Genomic DNA, 16,221 nt, shown 5'->3' on the forward strand with positions numbered 1-16,221 from the left:
TCCTTTTGTTCTTCCTCTTCCTCCTCCTCTTCCTTGAGGTCCTAATCAGGTTGGACACAGTCACTGTCCCACTTGGGGCTCACAGTCTAAGAAGAACAGGTATTTAATCCCCATTTTTTACAGATGAGAAAACTGAGGCACAAAAAAAGTTAAGTGACTTGCCCAGATCAAACAGCAATCGATAGACCCGGCATTTGATTCTGGGTCCTCTGACTCCCAAGCCTGTGCTCTCTCCGTGTGACTATGGGCAAGTCACTTAACTTCTCTGTGCCTCAGTTACCTCATCTGTAAAATGGGGGTTAACTGTGAGCCTCACGTGGGACAACTTGGACCCTGTATCTACCCCAGTGCTTAGAACAGTGCTCTGCACATAGTAAGCGCTTAGAAAATACCAATACTATTAGGCTACTCTGCTTCTCTATGTAACATTACAAAGAATGTAATGTTACTTAGTCTGCTAACGCAATAAGAAATCCTTTACAAACCACCTTGTCCTAAGATTAGGCATTTCCAACTACCTCGGATACAAATTAATATAATTTTATATATCCTAGAGTCGTTTATACTTCTCTTTGAGGGCTCTCTCTGGACAGTCTACATCTGAGACTTGGAGCCTTCCGGCTCCATCACTCTGGAACGAACACCTGAAAAGGTTTCCTTCCAAATCCCCGAGATCAATCACTGCTCTCTACTGAGCACTTACTATGTGCAGAGCACTGTCCTAAGGGCTTGGGAGAGTACAATTCAAACTGTAACTTATTATATCTGTAATATATTTATTTATATTAATATCTGTCTCCACCTCTACACTGTAAGCCCGTTGTGGGCAGGGAATGTGTTTATTGTTATATTGTGTAAAACTCAATGGATACGGTACCACAACGATGGCAGATGGAGATGGGGGCGTTCTGGGAGAGATGTGCCCACTGAGTCTCTACGAGTCAGAGACTACACGACAGCATAAATAACAATAATGATAATGGTATTTATTAGGCACTTACTATGTTCTGAGCACTGTTCTAAGCGCTAGGGTAGATATGAAGTGATCAGGTTGTCCCGTGGGGGGGGCTCAAAGTTTATCCCCATTTTACAGATGAGGTAACCGAGGTACAGAGAAGTTAAAGCAGCTTGCCCAAGGTCACAGAGCAGACAAGTGAAGCAGCATGGCTCAGTGGAAAGAGCCTGGGCTTGGGAGTCAGAGGACATGGGTTGTAATCCCGGCTCCTCCGCTCACCAGCTGTGTGACATTTGGGCAAGTCACTTCACTTCTCTGGGCCTCATTGGCCTCATCTGTAAAATGGGGATTAAGACTGTGAGCCCCACAGGGGCAACCTGATCACCTTGTATCCCCTCAGTGCTTAGAACAGTGCTTTGCACATAGTAAGTGCTTAACAAATACCACCATATTATTATTATTAAGTGGCAGAGCAGGGGTTAGAACCCAGGTCTTCTGACTCCCAAGCCCATACTCTTTTCACGAAGCCACGCTGCATAACACAAGACAAGACTCTTCCAAACACTTAGTACAGTGCTCCTCACACAGTAAGCTCTCAGAAAATACAGTTGAATGAATGAATTTCCTTTCTCTGACTGTATTCTTTTATACAAGATTTCCTGCTGCTGGCTAGCACACTACTTTTTCCTCTCATTGGTTCTCCTCACTTATCCAGGTGGGAATCAGCTGGTAAAAACCATGGCCCGGGCCTGGAAGTGAAAGGCCGTGTATTTCTTTTCCTCCTACACCTCTGTGTGTGTTTCTCTCCACATTTTCTCCTTCCTTTTCTGCCCGGGTGGTCTGGGACGCCCTTTCTCCGTAGCACTCCAACAACGTCTTCATTCAGTCGTATTTATTGAGCACTTACTGTGTGCAAAGCACTGTACTAAGCTCTTGGGAGAGTACAACAACAAACAGCGAACCTCCTTCCTTGTGGAGAGAGGTTATGTGTGCAAGTCCATCACCTGTGCACACCATGGATGTTTGTTATAAAAAGTAGAAGACACACAACTTTATAGTTTCTTGAAAAATCAATTGGCAGTTGGTCTCTCAGTGGTAGGATGGAATCTATTGTTTGCACTACTGGCCTCTTGTTTGACCTGGGAGTCTGCCAAATAATAATAATAATAATTGTGGTATTTAAGTGCTTACTATGTTCCAGGCTCTGTACTAAGCACTAATAATAATGATGGTATAATAATGATGGAAAGAGCCCGGACTTGGGAGTCAGAGTTCATGGGTTCAAATCCCGGCTCTGCCACTTGTCAGCTGTATGACTGTGGGCAAGTCACTTCACTGCGCCTCAGTTCCCTCATCTGTAAAATGGGGGTGAACTGTGAGCCTCACGTGGGACAACCTGATTAACCTGTATCTTCCCCAGCGCTTAGAACAGTGCTCTGCATTATAGTAAGCGCTTAACAAATACCAACATTTTTACCCAGCACAGGTGAGTTTTGCCTTGTAGCAGGTTGCCTTCCACTTGCCAGCCACTGGCCAAGCTAGGAATAGAATGGGCATGCATCTGCTCGACTCTCCCTCCTGTAGTCAAGACTGGTCTTGTCTTATGCTGTTGAGTCGTTTCCGACCCATAGCGACACCACGGACACCTCTCTCCCAGAACGCCCCGCTTTCCATCTGCAATCGTTCTGGTAGCGGATCCACACAGTTTTCTTGGTAAAATTACGGACCCGGTTTACCATGGCCTTCTTCCACGCAGTAAACTCATTCAATAGTATTTATTGAGCGCTTACTATGTGCAGAGCACTGTACTAAGCGCTTGGGATGAACAAGTCGGCAACAGATAGAGACAGTCCCTGCCGTCTGACGGGCTTACGGTCTAATCGGTGGAGACGGACAGACGAGAACGATGGCGATAAACAGCGTCAAGGGGAAGAACATCTCGTAAAAACCGATGGCGACTAAATAGAATCGAGGCGATGTACAATTCATTAACAAAATAAATAGGGTAACGAAAATATATACAGTCGAGCGGACGAGTACAGTGCCGTGGGGATGGGAAGGGAGAGGTGGAGGAGCAGAGGGAAAAGGGGAAAATGAGGCTTTAGCCGCGGAGAGGTAAAGGGGGGATGGCAGAGGGAGTAGAGGGGGAAGAGGAGCTCAGTCTGGGAAGGCCTCTCAGAGGAGGTGAGTTTTAAGTAGGGTTTTGAAGAGGGAAAGAGAATCAGTTTGGCGGAGGTGAGGAGGGAGGGCGTTCCGGGACCGCGGGAGGACGCGGCCCGGGGGTCGACGGCGGGACGGGCGAGACCGAGGGACGGTGAGGAGGTGGGCGGCGGGGGAGCGGAGCGTGCGGGGTGGGCGGTAGAAAGAGAGAAGGGAGGAGAGGTAGGAAGGGGCGAGGTGACGGAGAGCCTCGAAGCCTAGAGTGAGGAGTTTTTGTTTGGAGCGGAGGTCGATAGGCAACCACTGGAGTTGTTTAAGAAGGGGAGTGACATGCCCAGATCGTTTCTGCGGGAAGATGAGCCGGGCAGCGGAGTGAAGAATAGACCGGAGCGGGGCGAGAGAGGAGGAAGGGAGGTCAGAGAGAAGGCTGACACAGTAGTCTAGCCGGGATATAACGAGAGCCCGTAATAGTAAGGTAAAGTAAAGTAAAGTAAACTCGAATCTCTGCCCTCAACTCTCTCCCGTGCTGCTACTGTCCAGCACGGGTGAGTTTTGACTTGTAGCAGATTGTAGTTACTGCCCAAACTAGGAATGGAATGGACAGGCCTCTGCTTGACTCTCCCTCCTATAACCGAAATTGATAGATTATTGGAAACTCTCCATATGCGACGCTGAGAGGGGAAGCACTAGGGTAGATACAAGGTAATTAGGTTGGACACACTCCTGCCCCACACGGTCCTCACAGTCTTAATCCCCATTTTACAGAGGAGGAAACTGAGGCCCAGAGAAGTGAAGTGACTTCTCCAAGGTCACACAGCAGAGAAGTGGTAGGGCTGGAATTACAAGCCAGGACCTCTGACTCCCCCAACTGTGTTCTTTCCACTAGGCCATGCTCCTTTTTAGGCCACACTGTGAGAATACCCAGACCTCAGCGCAACGGACAGGTATTGAAGTACAGGATGGGGTTTGGGGGGGATGCAAAAGCCCAAAATTCAGTCTGTCAAGTAGATGGACATTAATAATATCAGAATTCCAAGAATAAGCAAGAAGCGAGGCTGTTCTGTGGTTCCAGGAACAGGGGTACAACTGCGTGGCGTATTTCTCGCCACTGATAGCTTGAAGTTCAGTGTTCGGTTGCAGAGTTTGTTCTGGACAGACCCAGCCACTGAGCCTTGGTGTGTCTACATTCTTTTCATTGCCGGCCCCTCCCGCTCACCAACATCTGTAAACTTTTCATGTCTATTCTGTCTCACCCCTGCTGTACCTCTCTAAAATAGAGTATTAATAGTTTTAGTTTGAAGAACCTGAGGGAGGTAGGTTAGAAGCAACATGGACTAGCGGATAGAGTACAGGCCTGAGAGTCAGAAGGACCTGGGTTCTAATGCTGGTTCCGCCACTTGTCTGCTATGTGACCTTGGGCAAGTCAATTCGCTTGTTGTGCCTCAATTATCTCATCTGTAAAATAGGAATTAAAACTGTGTCCCCCATGTGAGACATGGACTGTGCCCAACCTGATTAGCTTGTATCTACCCCAGCACTTAGTACAGTGCCTGGCATATAGTAAGCACTTAACAAATACCCTTAAAAACAAAAAGGATACTTCCCAACTGAAGCCCACGCATGATGGAGTTAAAACAATAGTCCCCCATAATTGAGTGACCTCCCCCTTCTATGTCATTCAGATATATTTAGACTGTGAGCCCCTTGTGGGGCAGGGACTGTGTCCAACCTAATTATCTATCCTGGCTCACAGGGTTCGGCACATAGCGCCTAACAAATACCATTACAAATAATATATTTACAATGTAATTACCTCAAACTATTTCCTTTACCAAGAGCACGGCATACTTAGCTCCCCAAGACAGTGGGAGGAGAAAAAGTAATTCAATGGTTCTGCAGGTCTGTATTCCATTAGAGTAAGAATGTTGCTTCTGCTTATTCTGGCTTTGGTTCAACACCCTCTGGAAGAATATGAGACCCTTGCATACGCCTTTTTGAATTCAAAAGCACTGGGGGTTCTGTATGTGTAAATTCATGCAGTCATCTTATGGTCAAGACAGCATTTTATTAGATATCCACAAGTGCTTCCTTGCTCATTGGTCAAAGACCTGGAAGAAAAAGCTGGGAAATCCTAGATGGAGAGAGAAGAAGTCATGTTGGGAGGGCCCCTCTCCCTGACTTAAGCAGCATGGTTCTTGTTTCGTGGTCTAGTTCACGGTCATGGGTGGCAGAGGATTTGAGTTCTAATCCCGGCTCCGCTGTCTGTTGTGTGACCTTGCTGGGTAAGTCATTTAACTTCTCTGTTCTTCAAATTCCTCATCTGTTAAAGGGGAATTCAGCATCATGTTTTCCCTCTCTCTCAGACTGAGTCACATTTGGGAAAGGGACAGAGTCCGACCTGAATGTCTTGTACCTACACGAGCCCTTAGCATAGTGCTTGGCACATAGTAAGCAGTAAACATGTTACTATTATTATCATTATTACTATTCCCAACGCCCGCGGTATGGAATAAAAGAATGCATGGGAGTGAGTGGATTTTAGAATAGATACTTTACCTGAAAGCGAGTGCTCAAGAAATACTACTGAGAAACAGCATGGCCTGGTGGAAAGAGCACGGGGCGGCGAATCAAGGGACCTGGGTTCTAAACCTGCCTCCACCATTTGCTGCCATGTGACCTTGGGCAAATTTCCTGACTTTTCCCTGCCTGTTACCTCGTCTATAAAATGGGGATTAAGACCTTGAGCACAACTTGGGATAGGAACAGTGTCCAAATGGATTATCTTGTATCTACCCCAATGCTTAGTTTAGCACAGTGCTTGACACGGAATAAGTGCTCAGCAAATGCAATAATAATGATAATGGCATCCCAAGGTTGGGAGATGGATCTCGGTAACAGAGACTGTGGGGGATTTGGGCAGGGGAATGTGGGCCCTGGACATTCTCCCCAACCCTACCTATGCCAGAGAAAAAAGGGGTGCGGATATCTGGGTGTTGGATAATTGGGTTTAAAGAAATAGGGGCCAGGGAGTGCCCACACCAAGCAGTATGCCATAGTGGTTAGAGCACGGGCCTGGGAGTCAGAGGGACCTGGGTTCTAATGCTGGTTCCGGCACTTATATGCTCTGTGATCTGGGGCAAGTTACTTCACTTCTCTGGGCCTCAATTACCTCATCTGTAAAAGGGGATTAAGATTGGGAGCCCTATGCGGGACAGGAACTGTATCCAACCTGATTATCTTGTATCTACTCCAGTACATCATACAGTGCCTGGCACAAAGAAATCACTTAAATCTTGTAAAAAAAAAAAAAAAGCCCTTTGTATTATCCTTGATATTAGCTTGGTATATATTGGTATAATATCCTTGGTATTAGCTCTCTCATGCTACCCACATATTCCATCTGTCCCCAAATCCTGTCATTTCTACCTTCACAACATCACCAAAATCTGCCCTTTCCTTTCCATCCAAACTGTTATTCTGCTGATCCAAGCACCTGTCCTCTCCCGCCTTGACGAATAATAATAATGTTGGTATTTGTTAAGTGCTGACTATGTGCAGAGCACCGTTCTAAGTGCTGGGGTAGATTCAGGGTAATCAGGTTGTCCCACATGAGGCTCACAGTTAATCCCCATTTTACAGATGAGGTAACTGAGGCCCAGAGAAGTGAAGTGACTAGCCCACAGTCACACAGCTGCCAAGTGGCAGAGCCGGGATTCGAACCCATGACCTCTGAGTCCCAAGCCCGGGCTCTTTCCACTGAGCCACGCTGCTTCTCTAATAATAATGTAATAATAATGATTACTGCATCTGCCTCCTCACAGACCTCCCTGTCTCTCTCTAATCCAGTCCATCCTTCCTTATACTGCCCTGATCATTTTTCTAAAAAAAAACCGAAAACATTTAGGCCTTGTCTCCCCACTCCTCAAAAATTTACTGTAGTTACCCATCTACCGCTACATCAAACAGAAACTCCTTACCATAGGCTTTAAAGCACCCCTCCTACTTTACCTCACTGATCTCCTATCACAGCCCAGCCCACACAATTCACTCCCTTAGTGCCCACTTGCTCACTGTGCCTTGATCTCTTAGTGCCATTGTTCTTGTCTGTCCGTCTCCCCCGATTAGACTGTAAGCCCGTCAAACGGCAGGGACTGTCTCTGTCTGTTGCCGACTTGTTCATCCCAAGCGCTTAGTACAGTGCTCTGCACATAGTAAGCGCTCAATAAATACTATTGAATGAATGAATGAATCTCATTCATCTTGTCGCTGACCCCTTTCCTCTGATCTGGAAAGCTCTCCCTCCTCAAATCCGACAATTACTCTCCCCACCTTCAAAGGCTGATTAAAGTCACATCTCCTCCAAGAGGCCTTCCCCGATTAAGCCCTCTTTTCCCCAGTTCCCTATCCTACGTTCTCCATGCACTTGAATCTGTGCCCTTTAGGTACTTGTATTCACCCCACCCTCAATCCCACAGCACTTAGAGGCACATCCACAGTTCACTTATATCAGTGTATGGGCAAGTCATTTAACTTCTCTGTGCCTCAGTTACCTCATCTGTGAAATGGGGATTAACTGTGAGCCTCACGTGGGACAACCTGATGACCCTGTATCTACCCCAGCGCTTAGAACAGTGCTCTGCACAGAGTAAGCGCTTAAATACCAACATTATTATTATGTCTTCCCCTGTAGACGCTAAGCTCATTGTGATCAGAGAATGTGTCTACCAACTCTGTTGCACTGCGTGTTCTACAGACAGTAAAAGCTCAGTAAATAATATTGATTGATTGATGAGGGGATTGAGCCTCTAGGGGCACCTCCCAATGATAGAGATTGGGAGGTACAAGAGGGGCCTGGAGAGGAACGAGGGAGATTTTTAGAGACATCATGCCCGATGTTTTAATTTTATCAATGCATTACATAGCCAGGTCAGGGAAGCCTCCTCAGGGAAGACAAGAGGTTTGAGGAGTGAGTTTAAAGTCTGAATCAGTTGGTGCAAGCAATGGTCATGAGAATCAGTAAGGATGGAGAAGTATTGTGGCTGGAGGTGGGGTGAGGGGACAGGGGAGAAAAGAGGACATAAAGCAGATGAGGAGGAATTTAAGATGAACAAGGTCCACCTGGAGCTTGAAGCACAGGCTTGGAAGAAGCATACTGTAGAGGTGATTCAAGGTTGCAGGTTAGTGGTACAGATTGGCACAGAGATAGGCGAGCATTCATTCCTTTATTGAGCACTTACTGTGCAGAACACTGTACTAAGCACTTGGAATGTACAGTCTGGCAACAGATAGACAATCTCTGCCCAACAAGGGGCTCAAGGGAGTTTAATTCAGTGGAGAAGGTGGTGTTGAGGAGTTTCTCCAGGATTCCAGTTTAACAAGGGACAGGATGGGGTGTGGGACTCCAGAATAGCCATGTGAGGAGGAGGAAGAAAACTGGATTCCTTGCCTCCAGTCCAATCCCAAGACACTATGTCCCCATTTGCTTCCCCTGCCAGGGGTGAGAAAGAGGGGGAACTGAGTCAGCTGTCCCAGAGGTGGTTGGCAATGCTTGCTCATTTAGGACCTCTTCATGCCGGGGGCTGGTGGGGCGGCAGCTGGAGCCCCAGGGCTCAGGGTGGCCCATTCGAGTGTGCCCTGTTGTCCCCACATGCTCTTGGCCTCATTCTGGGGCTCAGTCTAAGCTAGTCTGAGGCCAGGCCAAAAACACCACAGAATCTACAGGGGCGAGCCACCTTCCTGACAGGCTGGAACAATCAACTGAGGGAGAACTTGAAGGAACAATCCAGCTTTGGCATCCAGGACGGACAAGATGACCTAATAGGTCCTTTCCATTTCTTTTTTTTTATGACTGTGCACACTATGTGATTCTTGGCGCTCCGTTGTCTTCCCTGCAGCTGCGTGGCCCGGGCTCCAGAAGAGGGCTCAGGAGAAGCCCCTTCCCTCTAGCCAGTTGTCAGCGCGTAAATCGAGGGAATTCTCCCCAGTCTGGGAGTCTCTCTTGGAAGGGAGATGCTAGGATTTCACCAACACCTTTCCTCTCATCTGTCACTTTTCCCCATCCTTTTCAACTCCAAAATCCCCCTTGCCCCCACTGCTGACAGCTTGGAGTTGCTAAGAGAGCTTAATTATAGCCCAGGGTCATCAATCCTCCTCGCCCGGCCCCTCCCACTCTCCCACTTCCCTTTTCTCCCCATTTCCTTTCCCCTCTCCTTAACCCTCCCTCCTCTCTCTTTCTCTCTTTCCCTCCCTCTCTTCCTTCCCCTCCTCTACCTCTCTTTCTTTTTCCCTCCCTCCCTCTCTCCCTCTTTCTCCCTTTCTCTTTTTCTCTCCCTTTCTCTTTGTCTCTCTCTTCCTCTTTCTCCCTCCCTTCCTCTCTCCCTTTCTCTCTTCCTCCATCCCTTTCTCTCCCTTCCTCTCTCTTTCTTTCCCTCCCCATCTCTTTCCCTGTCTCTCTTTCCTTTCCCCTTCCCCATCTCTCTTTTCCTTCCCCTGCCTCTCTTTTTCCCTCCCCCTCCCTCTATCACCCTCTCTTTCACTCCCCTTCCCCCTCCCTTCAGCATGGATCTGGGGTCCCTTAGAGACAGAACTGCGATCAAGTATGGCAAGTGTAGCCAAAAAGTCCTTGCCTTCAGATGTGTAAGTGTAATATGTGCACTCCCCTACCATGTGGGAGAGGGGAAGACAAAGATGATGATGAGAGCAGGTCTTTGCCCCCTATTAGCTTCCATCCCCCTTCTGCCCCAGGAGTGTCAGCAGGGGTCCAGCGCTGCTCAGCCAAGATGAAAATGTAATTTCCCCCAGCGGCGGCGCTCCCACCTCCTGAAACTGGGAGGGCTGCTGCCTGGCTTGGTTGTCGCAAGTGACGGGTCCCACACATCCCATCCAGCCCTGGGATTCAATGACTAATCCCTAAACCATGTCCTAGAATACTCAATCAATAGTAATAAATAATTATAGTATTTGGGGGAGATTCAAGCTAATCAGGTTGGAAACAGTCCCTGCCCCACAGCGAGCTCACAGACTTAATCCTGTTCTCCAGATGTGGTAAATGAGGAAGTGAAGTAACTTGCCCAAGGTCACACAGCAGAGAAGTGGCAGAGCCCGGATTAGAACCTAGGTCCTGTGACTAACAGGCCATCCGCTAGGCCGTGCTGCTAGATGATGACTGTATAGGGTTTGCTTGGAGAAGCAGTGTGGTCTAGTAGGTAGAGCACGGGCCTGGGGGTCAGATGGTTCTGGGTTCTAGTCCTGGCTCCGCCCTTTCTCTGCTGTATGACCTTGCCTTTTCCATGCTTCAGTTACCTCATCAGTAAAATGGGGGTTAAGACTGTGAACCCCATGTGGAGCCTGGACTGTGTCCAAACTGATTAACTCGCTTCCACCCCCAGCACTTAGAACAGTGAGCTTGAGAAAAGTAAGAACAGTCCCCATAGTGAGCACTTAACAAATAACACAGTTACCATCACTGTTATCATTATTATTATTATTCCAACACCTGTCTTTTCCCCACATTCTCTTAGAGAGCTCTTGCGACAGCAAGCGCTTGGACCTGATCTTCGTCATCGACAGCTCCCGCAGCGTGCGCCCCCATGACTTCGAGAAGGTGAAGGAATTCATCGTCACCATCCTGCAGTTCCTGGACGTCGCCCCCGACGTCACGCGCGTGGGCCTCATCCAGTACGGCAGCACGGTCAAAAACGAGTTCTCCCTCAAGACCTACGGGCGCAAGTCGGAAGTGGAGAGGGCGGTCAAGGTGATGAAGCGCCTGGGGACCGGCACTATGACCGGGCTGGCCATCCAGTACGCGGTGAACATCGCCTTCTCGGAGAGCGAGGGGGCCCGGCCCCTGAGGGAGAACGTCCCCCGGATCATCATGATCGTGACGGACGGGAGGCCCCAGGATCCCGTGGCAGAGGTGGCCGCCAAGGCGCGGAACTCGGGCATTCTCATCTTCGCCATAGGAGTCGGGCAGGTGGACTACAATACCCTGAAATCCATCGGGAGCAAGCCCCACCAAGACCACGTCTTTCTGGTGGCCAACTTCAGCCAGATCGAGTCGCTGACCTCCGTGTTCCAGAACAAGTTGTGTGGTAAGGGAGGTCTCCCTTTGTTCTGTCCCGGGGGCGTCGTTCGTTCATTGTCAGATTTATTGAACGCTTACTGTGTGCAGAGCGCTGTACTGAGAGCTTGGGAGAGTATAATAACAATAAACAGACACATTCCCTGCCCATAATGAGCCTAAAGTCTGGAGGGGGAGACAGACATTATTATAAGTAAATAAATAAATGACAGATATGTACATAATTAATGTAGGGCTGGGAGGGGGGATGAATAAAGGAGTAAATCAGGGCAGTGCTTACAGTGATAATTATTGGACACTTTCTAGGTGCAGACCACTGTGCTAAGCACTGGGACGAATACACAGGTGGGAATTAGACACAGTTCCTGGCCCTCAGGCAACTCAGTATCTAAAAACATATAATGGGGGAGAGGGGATGTGAGTCAGTCATCAGAGAAGCAATATGGCCTAATGGATAGAGCACTGGCCTGGGAGTCAGAAGAACCTGGGTTCTAAGCTCTGCCACTTGTCTACTGTGTGACCTTGGGCAGATCACTTGTCTGGGCCTCAGATACCTCATCTGGAAAATGGGGTTTAAGATTGTGAGCTCCATGTGGGACAGGGACTGTGTCCAATCTGATTAAACCTAATCAGGTTTAGCATTCACAAAAAAATGGTATTTACTGAATGCTTACTGTGTGCAGAGCATAATACTAAGTGCTTGGGAGAGTGCAATACAATAGAGCTGGTAGACCTGATCCCTGTCCATAAGAGGCTTGTGGTGAAATGAGAGAGTGAAACACCAAAACAACATATACAAGGACAAAATAAAAAGAAAAATCAGCAGGGTGTTGTGGCCAGAGGGGCAGAATTTCAGAATCGAAGACCCACTTCTAGCCACAGCTATGGTAGAATGACAAAGCCATTGGGATGGAGAGAGATGCCCAACTGAGGGGGATTCTAGTAAGTGGGCAGCTCCGTGTCCGTCCCGCATGCCTTCAGCTGTCAGGAATGGCTGCGGTCAGGAGGGAGGGAAGAGGTGGCAAGTTGATGCCCTCTGAGGATCCTCTCAAAATTGCAAAGAAAGGATTTGGAGAGCAAGGATGGTGCCAGAGGTGCAGAAAATCCAGTCAATAATATTTATTGAGTGCTTACTGTGTGCAGAGCACTGTACTAAGCCCTTGGGAGAAAACAGTATTACAATAAACAACACATTCCCTGCCCATGACGAGCTTACAGTCTGGAGGGGGAGACGGGCATTAATATAAAGAAATGACAGATATGTATGTAAGTGCTATGGGGCTGGGAGGGGGGATGATAAAAGCGAGCAAGTCAGGGTGATGCAGAAGGGAGTGGGAGAAGAGGAAAGGACGGCTTAGTCAGGGAAAGCCTTTTGGAGGAGATGTGCCTTAAATAAGACTTTAAAGGTGGGGGAGTGACTGTCAGATAAACCTAGGCCCCACCCCGCACGCCTAACTCCCTTTTGTTCTGTTGTACGGATTTTCAGTTCTCCAAATATTCCTTGGTCCCCTTTAGCTGGGCGATCTGAGCCCTCGCCCTCTTGACGATGTTCCCACTTCCTAATAATGATGTGCGATGTTCCCATTTCCTAATAACCCTGATCGGGATTCAGTCCCGGCACTCAGAGGTTGGCGAGGTAGGAATATGGCAGACCAGGCCCAGTGAACCTGAGCAAACCATTTCAGGGAACTGTGTAAACCTCCGTGAGAAAGAAAACCATCTGGACCTTCTCAGTTCACAAATTGCTAAAAAAAAAAGCAAGCAAGAACTCAAGTCTCGTTTTCTTTCCAAAGACCAAAGATTAAACACACACATGCCCCCACACACATGTGCACACATTCAACCCCACGCATAGCACCCCCGCCCAACAAACACACACACACTATACTCACAATTAAAGTAGGCTATTTTCTGCTTGTTGTTTGGAAGGCGCCCAGATGTATGGAACTCCACAGGGCCAGCAGTGTTTTGTGGTATCATTTAAAAGGATTTAAGTGGCCTGGAAAACTGTCATCTTGTAGAACACAACAGAAATGTTTTTGAGGTTTATTGCTTCAAATGACTTCTGCAGAATTTACAGTTTTTACATAAGGTTTTTTCAGTATTTTCTAAAAGCACCCTTTGTTGAATAGTAGCGACTCCTGAAGAACTTACAGTCCTAAGTAAGATTTTCGCGGTAATTTTCTAAAAACACCTTTTGTTTAAGAGTGACTTCCTCAGAACTTAGTCTTTACAGAAAGTTTTTTCAGTAATTTTCTACCAAACACCCTTTAATAATAGTAATAGCAATAGAGGTACCTTATTGAGCATCCACGGGGTACACTGGACACTGTAATAAGCACTTGGGAAAGTATAACAAAAGCGTGAAATACAAACTCTGTCCACAAGGAGCTTACTCAAATGGAGGAAACAGCCTGAAGAATATTTGGAAATCGGGAAATTGGAATAAATAAATCAATTGTACAATCAAATGCTGAAGGAGAGTCTAGGTAAACTTGAAAGTGTTAGAGGTGGCTGATGGATTGGAAGGAAAAATCTTACTGGACGAGGTGGGACCTTGAGGATATCGAAGATGGGGAAAGCTGTCGTCCGGAAGATTAGGAGAGAGAGGAGTTTCTGCCATTTCCCTTTTCTGTAATTTATTTGAATGCCTGTCTCCCCTTCTAGCTCCTTGTGGCAGGGAATGTGTCTACTCACTCTGTTGTATTGTAATAATAATAATGTTGGTATTTGTTAAGCGCTTACTATGGGCAGAGCACTGTTCTAAGCGCTGGGGGATACAGGGTAATTAGGTTGCCCACATGGAGGCTCACAGTTAATCCCCATTATACAGATGAGGTAACTGAGGCACAGAGAAGTGAAGTGACTTGCCCACAGTCACACAGCTGACAAGTGGCAGAGCCGGGATTCAAACCCATGACCTCTGACTCCAAAGCCCGGGCTCTTTCCACTGAGCCACGCTGCCCCAGCAGTTAGTTTAGGGCTCTGTACACAGTAAGCGCTCAATAAAAACCAAGAATAACAATAGTAATACCATAGTTAATAAAAATACCATTACTGGGAAGTATCATGGCCTAGTGGGTGGAACAAAGACCTGGGAGTCAGAAGGACCTGGGTTCTAATTCCGGCTCCACCACTTGTCTGGTGTGTGACCTTGGGCAAGTCACTTCTCTATGCCTTGGTTACCTCATCTGTAAAATGCGGGTTAAGATTGTGAGCCTCATGTAGGACATGGATTGTATCTAAATCGATTATCTTATATCTACCCCAGCACTCTCCCTCTCAGCATCGCACCTGGAGAGTTTCCAGTATGCTACCAGACTCGGTTATGGGAGGGAGAGTCAAGCAGAGGCCTGTCCATTCCATTCCTAGCTCGGCCAGTGGCTAGCGAGTGGCAGGCCATCTGCTACAAGTCAAAACTCACCCGTGCTGGGCAGCAGCGGCATGAGAGAGAGTCGAGGGCGGAGACTCGAGTTGACCGCGTGGAAGGCAGCAGTGGTAAACAGCTGCCGTATTTTTACGAAGAAAACTCTATGGATACGTTACCAGAACGATTACAGATGGAGTGAGGGACATTCTGGGAGAGGTGTGTCCGTGGTGTTGTTATGGGTAGTTAATGGCATAAGACAAGACCCCAGCACTTAATAATAATAATAATGTTGGTATTTGTTAAGCGCTTACTATGTGCAGAGCACTGTTCTAAGCGCTGGGGTAGATACAGGGTAATCAGGTTGTCCCACGTGAGGCTCACAGTGAATCCCCATTTTACAGATGAGGTAACTGAGGCCCAGAGAAGTGAAGTGACTTGCCCACAGCCACCCAGCTGACAAGTGGCATAGCCGGGAGTCCAACTCATGACCTCTGACTCCGAAGCCCAGGCTCTTTTCCACTGAGCCACACTGCTTCTCTAGTACGGTGCCTGGTAATTAGTAAGCACTTAGCAAATGCCATAAAAAGATTAATTGATTGGCTTGAGCTTGGTTGTTCTGCCCTTGTTTCAGGCCCTGTCCCTCTCCCTCCACTGTCACTGTCAGTGCTCCTGTGCCCAAAGAAATTCCCTTATGTCAGCCCTTGGCCCCTCCGCTTTTCAAATCTCTCCCCAGAGGCCACCTCTGCTACTTTTCTCTTCCCTCACCTGTTGTAACAGCTCAGGCTCTCTGGCCATACCATAGCTAGAGATCCCTGGCTCTTCTTTCTCCTTCCGGTTATTCTTCCTTCTGGCCCGTTTTTGCCTCGAGGAAAGAGATTGGCCAAAGTCATCTTTTCTTCCTAATAATCATAATAATGATTGTAAGAATAACAACTCCGGTATTTAAGCGGTGACTATGTGCCTGGCACTGTGGGTGAATACAAGAAAATCGGGTTGGACGCAGTCTCTCTCCCACGTTGGGCTCCCAGTCTTAATCCCTGTTTTACAGATGAGATAACTGAGGCCCAGAGAAGCAAAGTGACTTGACCCAAGTCACACAGCAGACAAGTAGCAGAGCCGGGATTTAGAACCCATGACCTTCTGACTCCCTGGCCCATGCTCTATTCACTACACCGTGCTGTTTCCTGTTACCCTCACACTGTATATAATTGGGTGAAGCACCTCGCCTTTTGTTTGAGTCTTTGTATTTATTTTTCATTATTCCCCTCACCCCCTTCCCAGCCTCACTCTCCCCATTCTCCATTCAACGACTCTAATCCTCCCTCTCCATGTCTTCTCTGCTGTCCACCAGCCCACCCAGGGCTGGCCCTAAACCCTGTCTACCTTCTAAGCCCAATCTGCCCCACATGCTCACTTTTTTTGTGTGTCCCCCCATCCCTTCCCTGCTTATGGATCCCTAGATGGATCCAACTCCCAGGACCAGGTTGAGGATCAGGTCTGGGACCACTGACACCCCATCCCAGCTGTCCTGCAATCATGGGGGAATCCAACTACATGGGCTCCGAGGGACACCTAAGCCCGGAAGAGACAGGGTCACTCAAAACCCCAGCCCACTAGCTAAAAAATACCTAAGCCACACGGAGCAAGTTTGGGTTA

The 16,221-nt window shown here is 47.9% G+C and overlaps 1 protein-coding gene and 1 non-coding gene across 4 annotated transcripts in view; both read left to right on the forward strand.

Moving 5' to 3' along the window:
• The window catches only part of MATN2 (matrilin 2), a 142,355-nt gene that overhangs the window by 37,757 nt on the left and 88,377 nt on the right, over nucleotides 1-16,221 (forward strand). For all 3 annotated transcript variants that reach the window (XM_029063440.2, XM_029063442.2, XM_029063441.2), the window contains exon 3: nucleotides 10,636-11,205. In XM_029063440.2, coding sequence (XP_028919273.1) covers nucleotides 10,636-11,205 — 570 coding nt within the window. The remainder of the gene's footprint in view (nucleotides 1-10,635; nucleotides 11,206-16,221) is intronic.
• On the forward strand, nucleotides 14,472-14,609 carry LOC114811784. The gene has a single exon (XR_003759480.1). It is a non-coding gene; the product is annotated as a small nucleolar RNA SNORA7 (small nucleolar RNA).

The sequence above is a fragment of the Ornithorhynchus anatinus genome, chromosome 4 (genome assembly GCF_004115215.2).
Source record: "Ornithorhynchus anatinus isolate Pmale09 chromosome 4, mOrnAna1.pri.v4, whole genome shotgun sequence".
In the NCBI taxonomy this organism is placed as follows: domain Eukaryota; kingdom Metazoa; phylum Chordata; class Mammalia; order Monotremata; family Ornithorhynchidae; genus Ornithorhynchus; species Ornithorhynchus anatinus.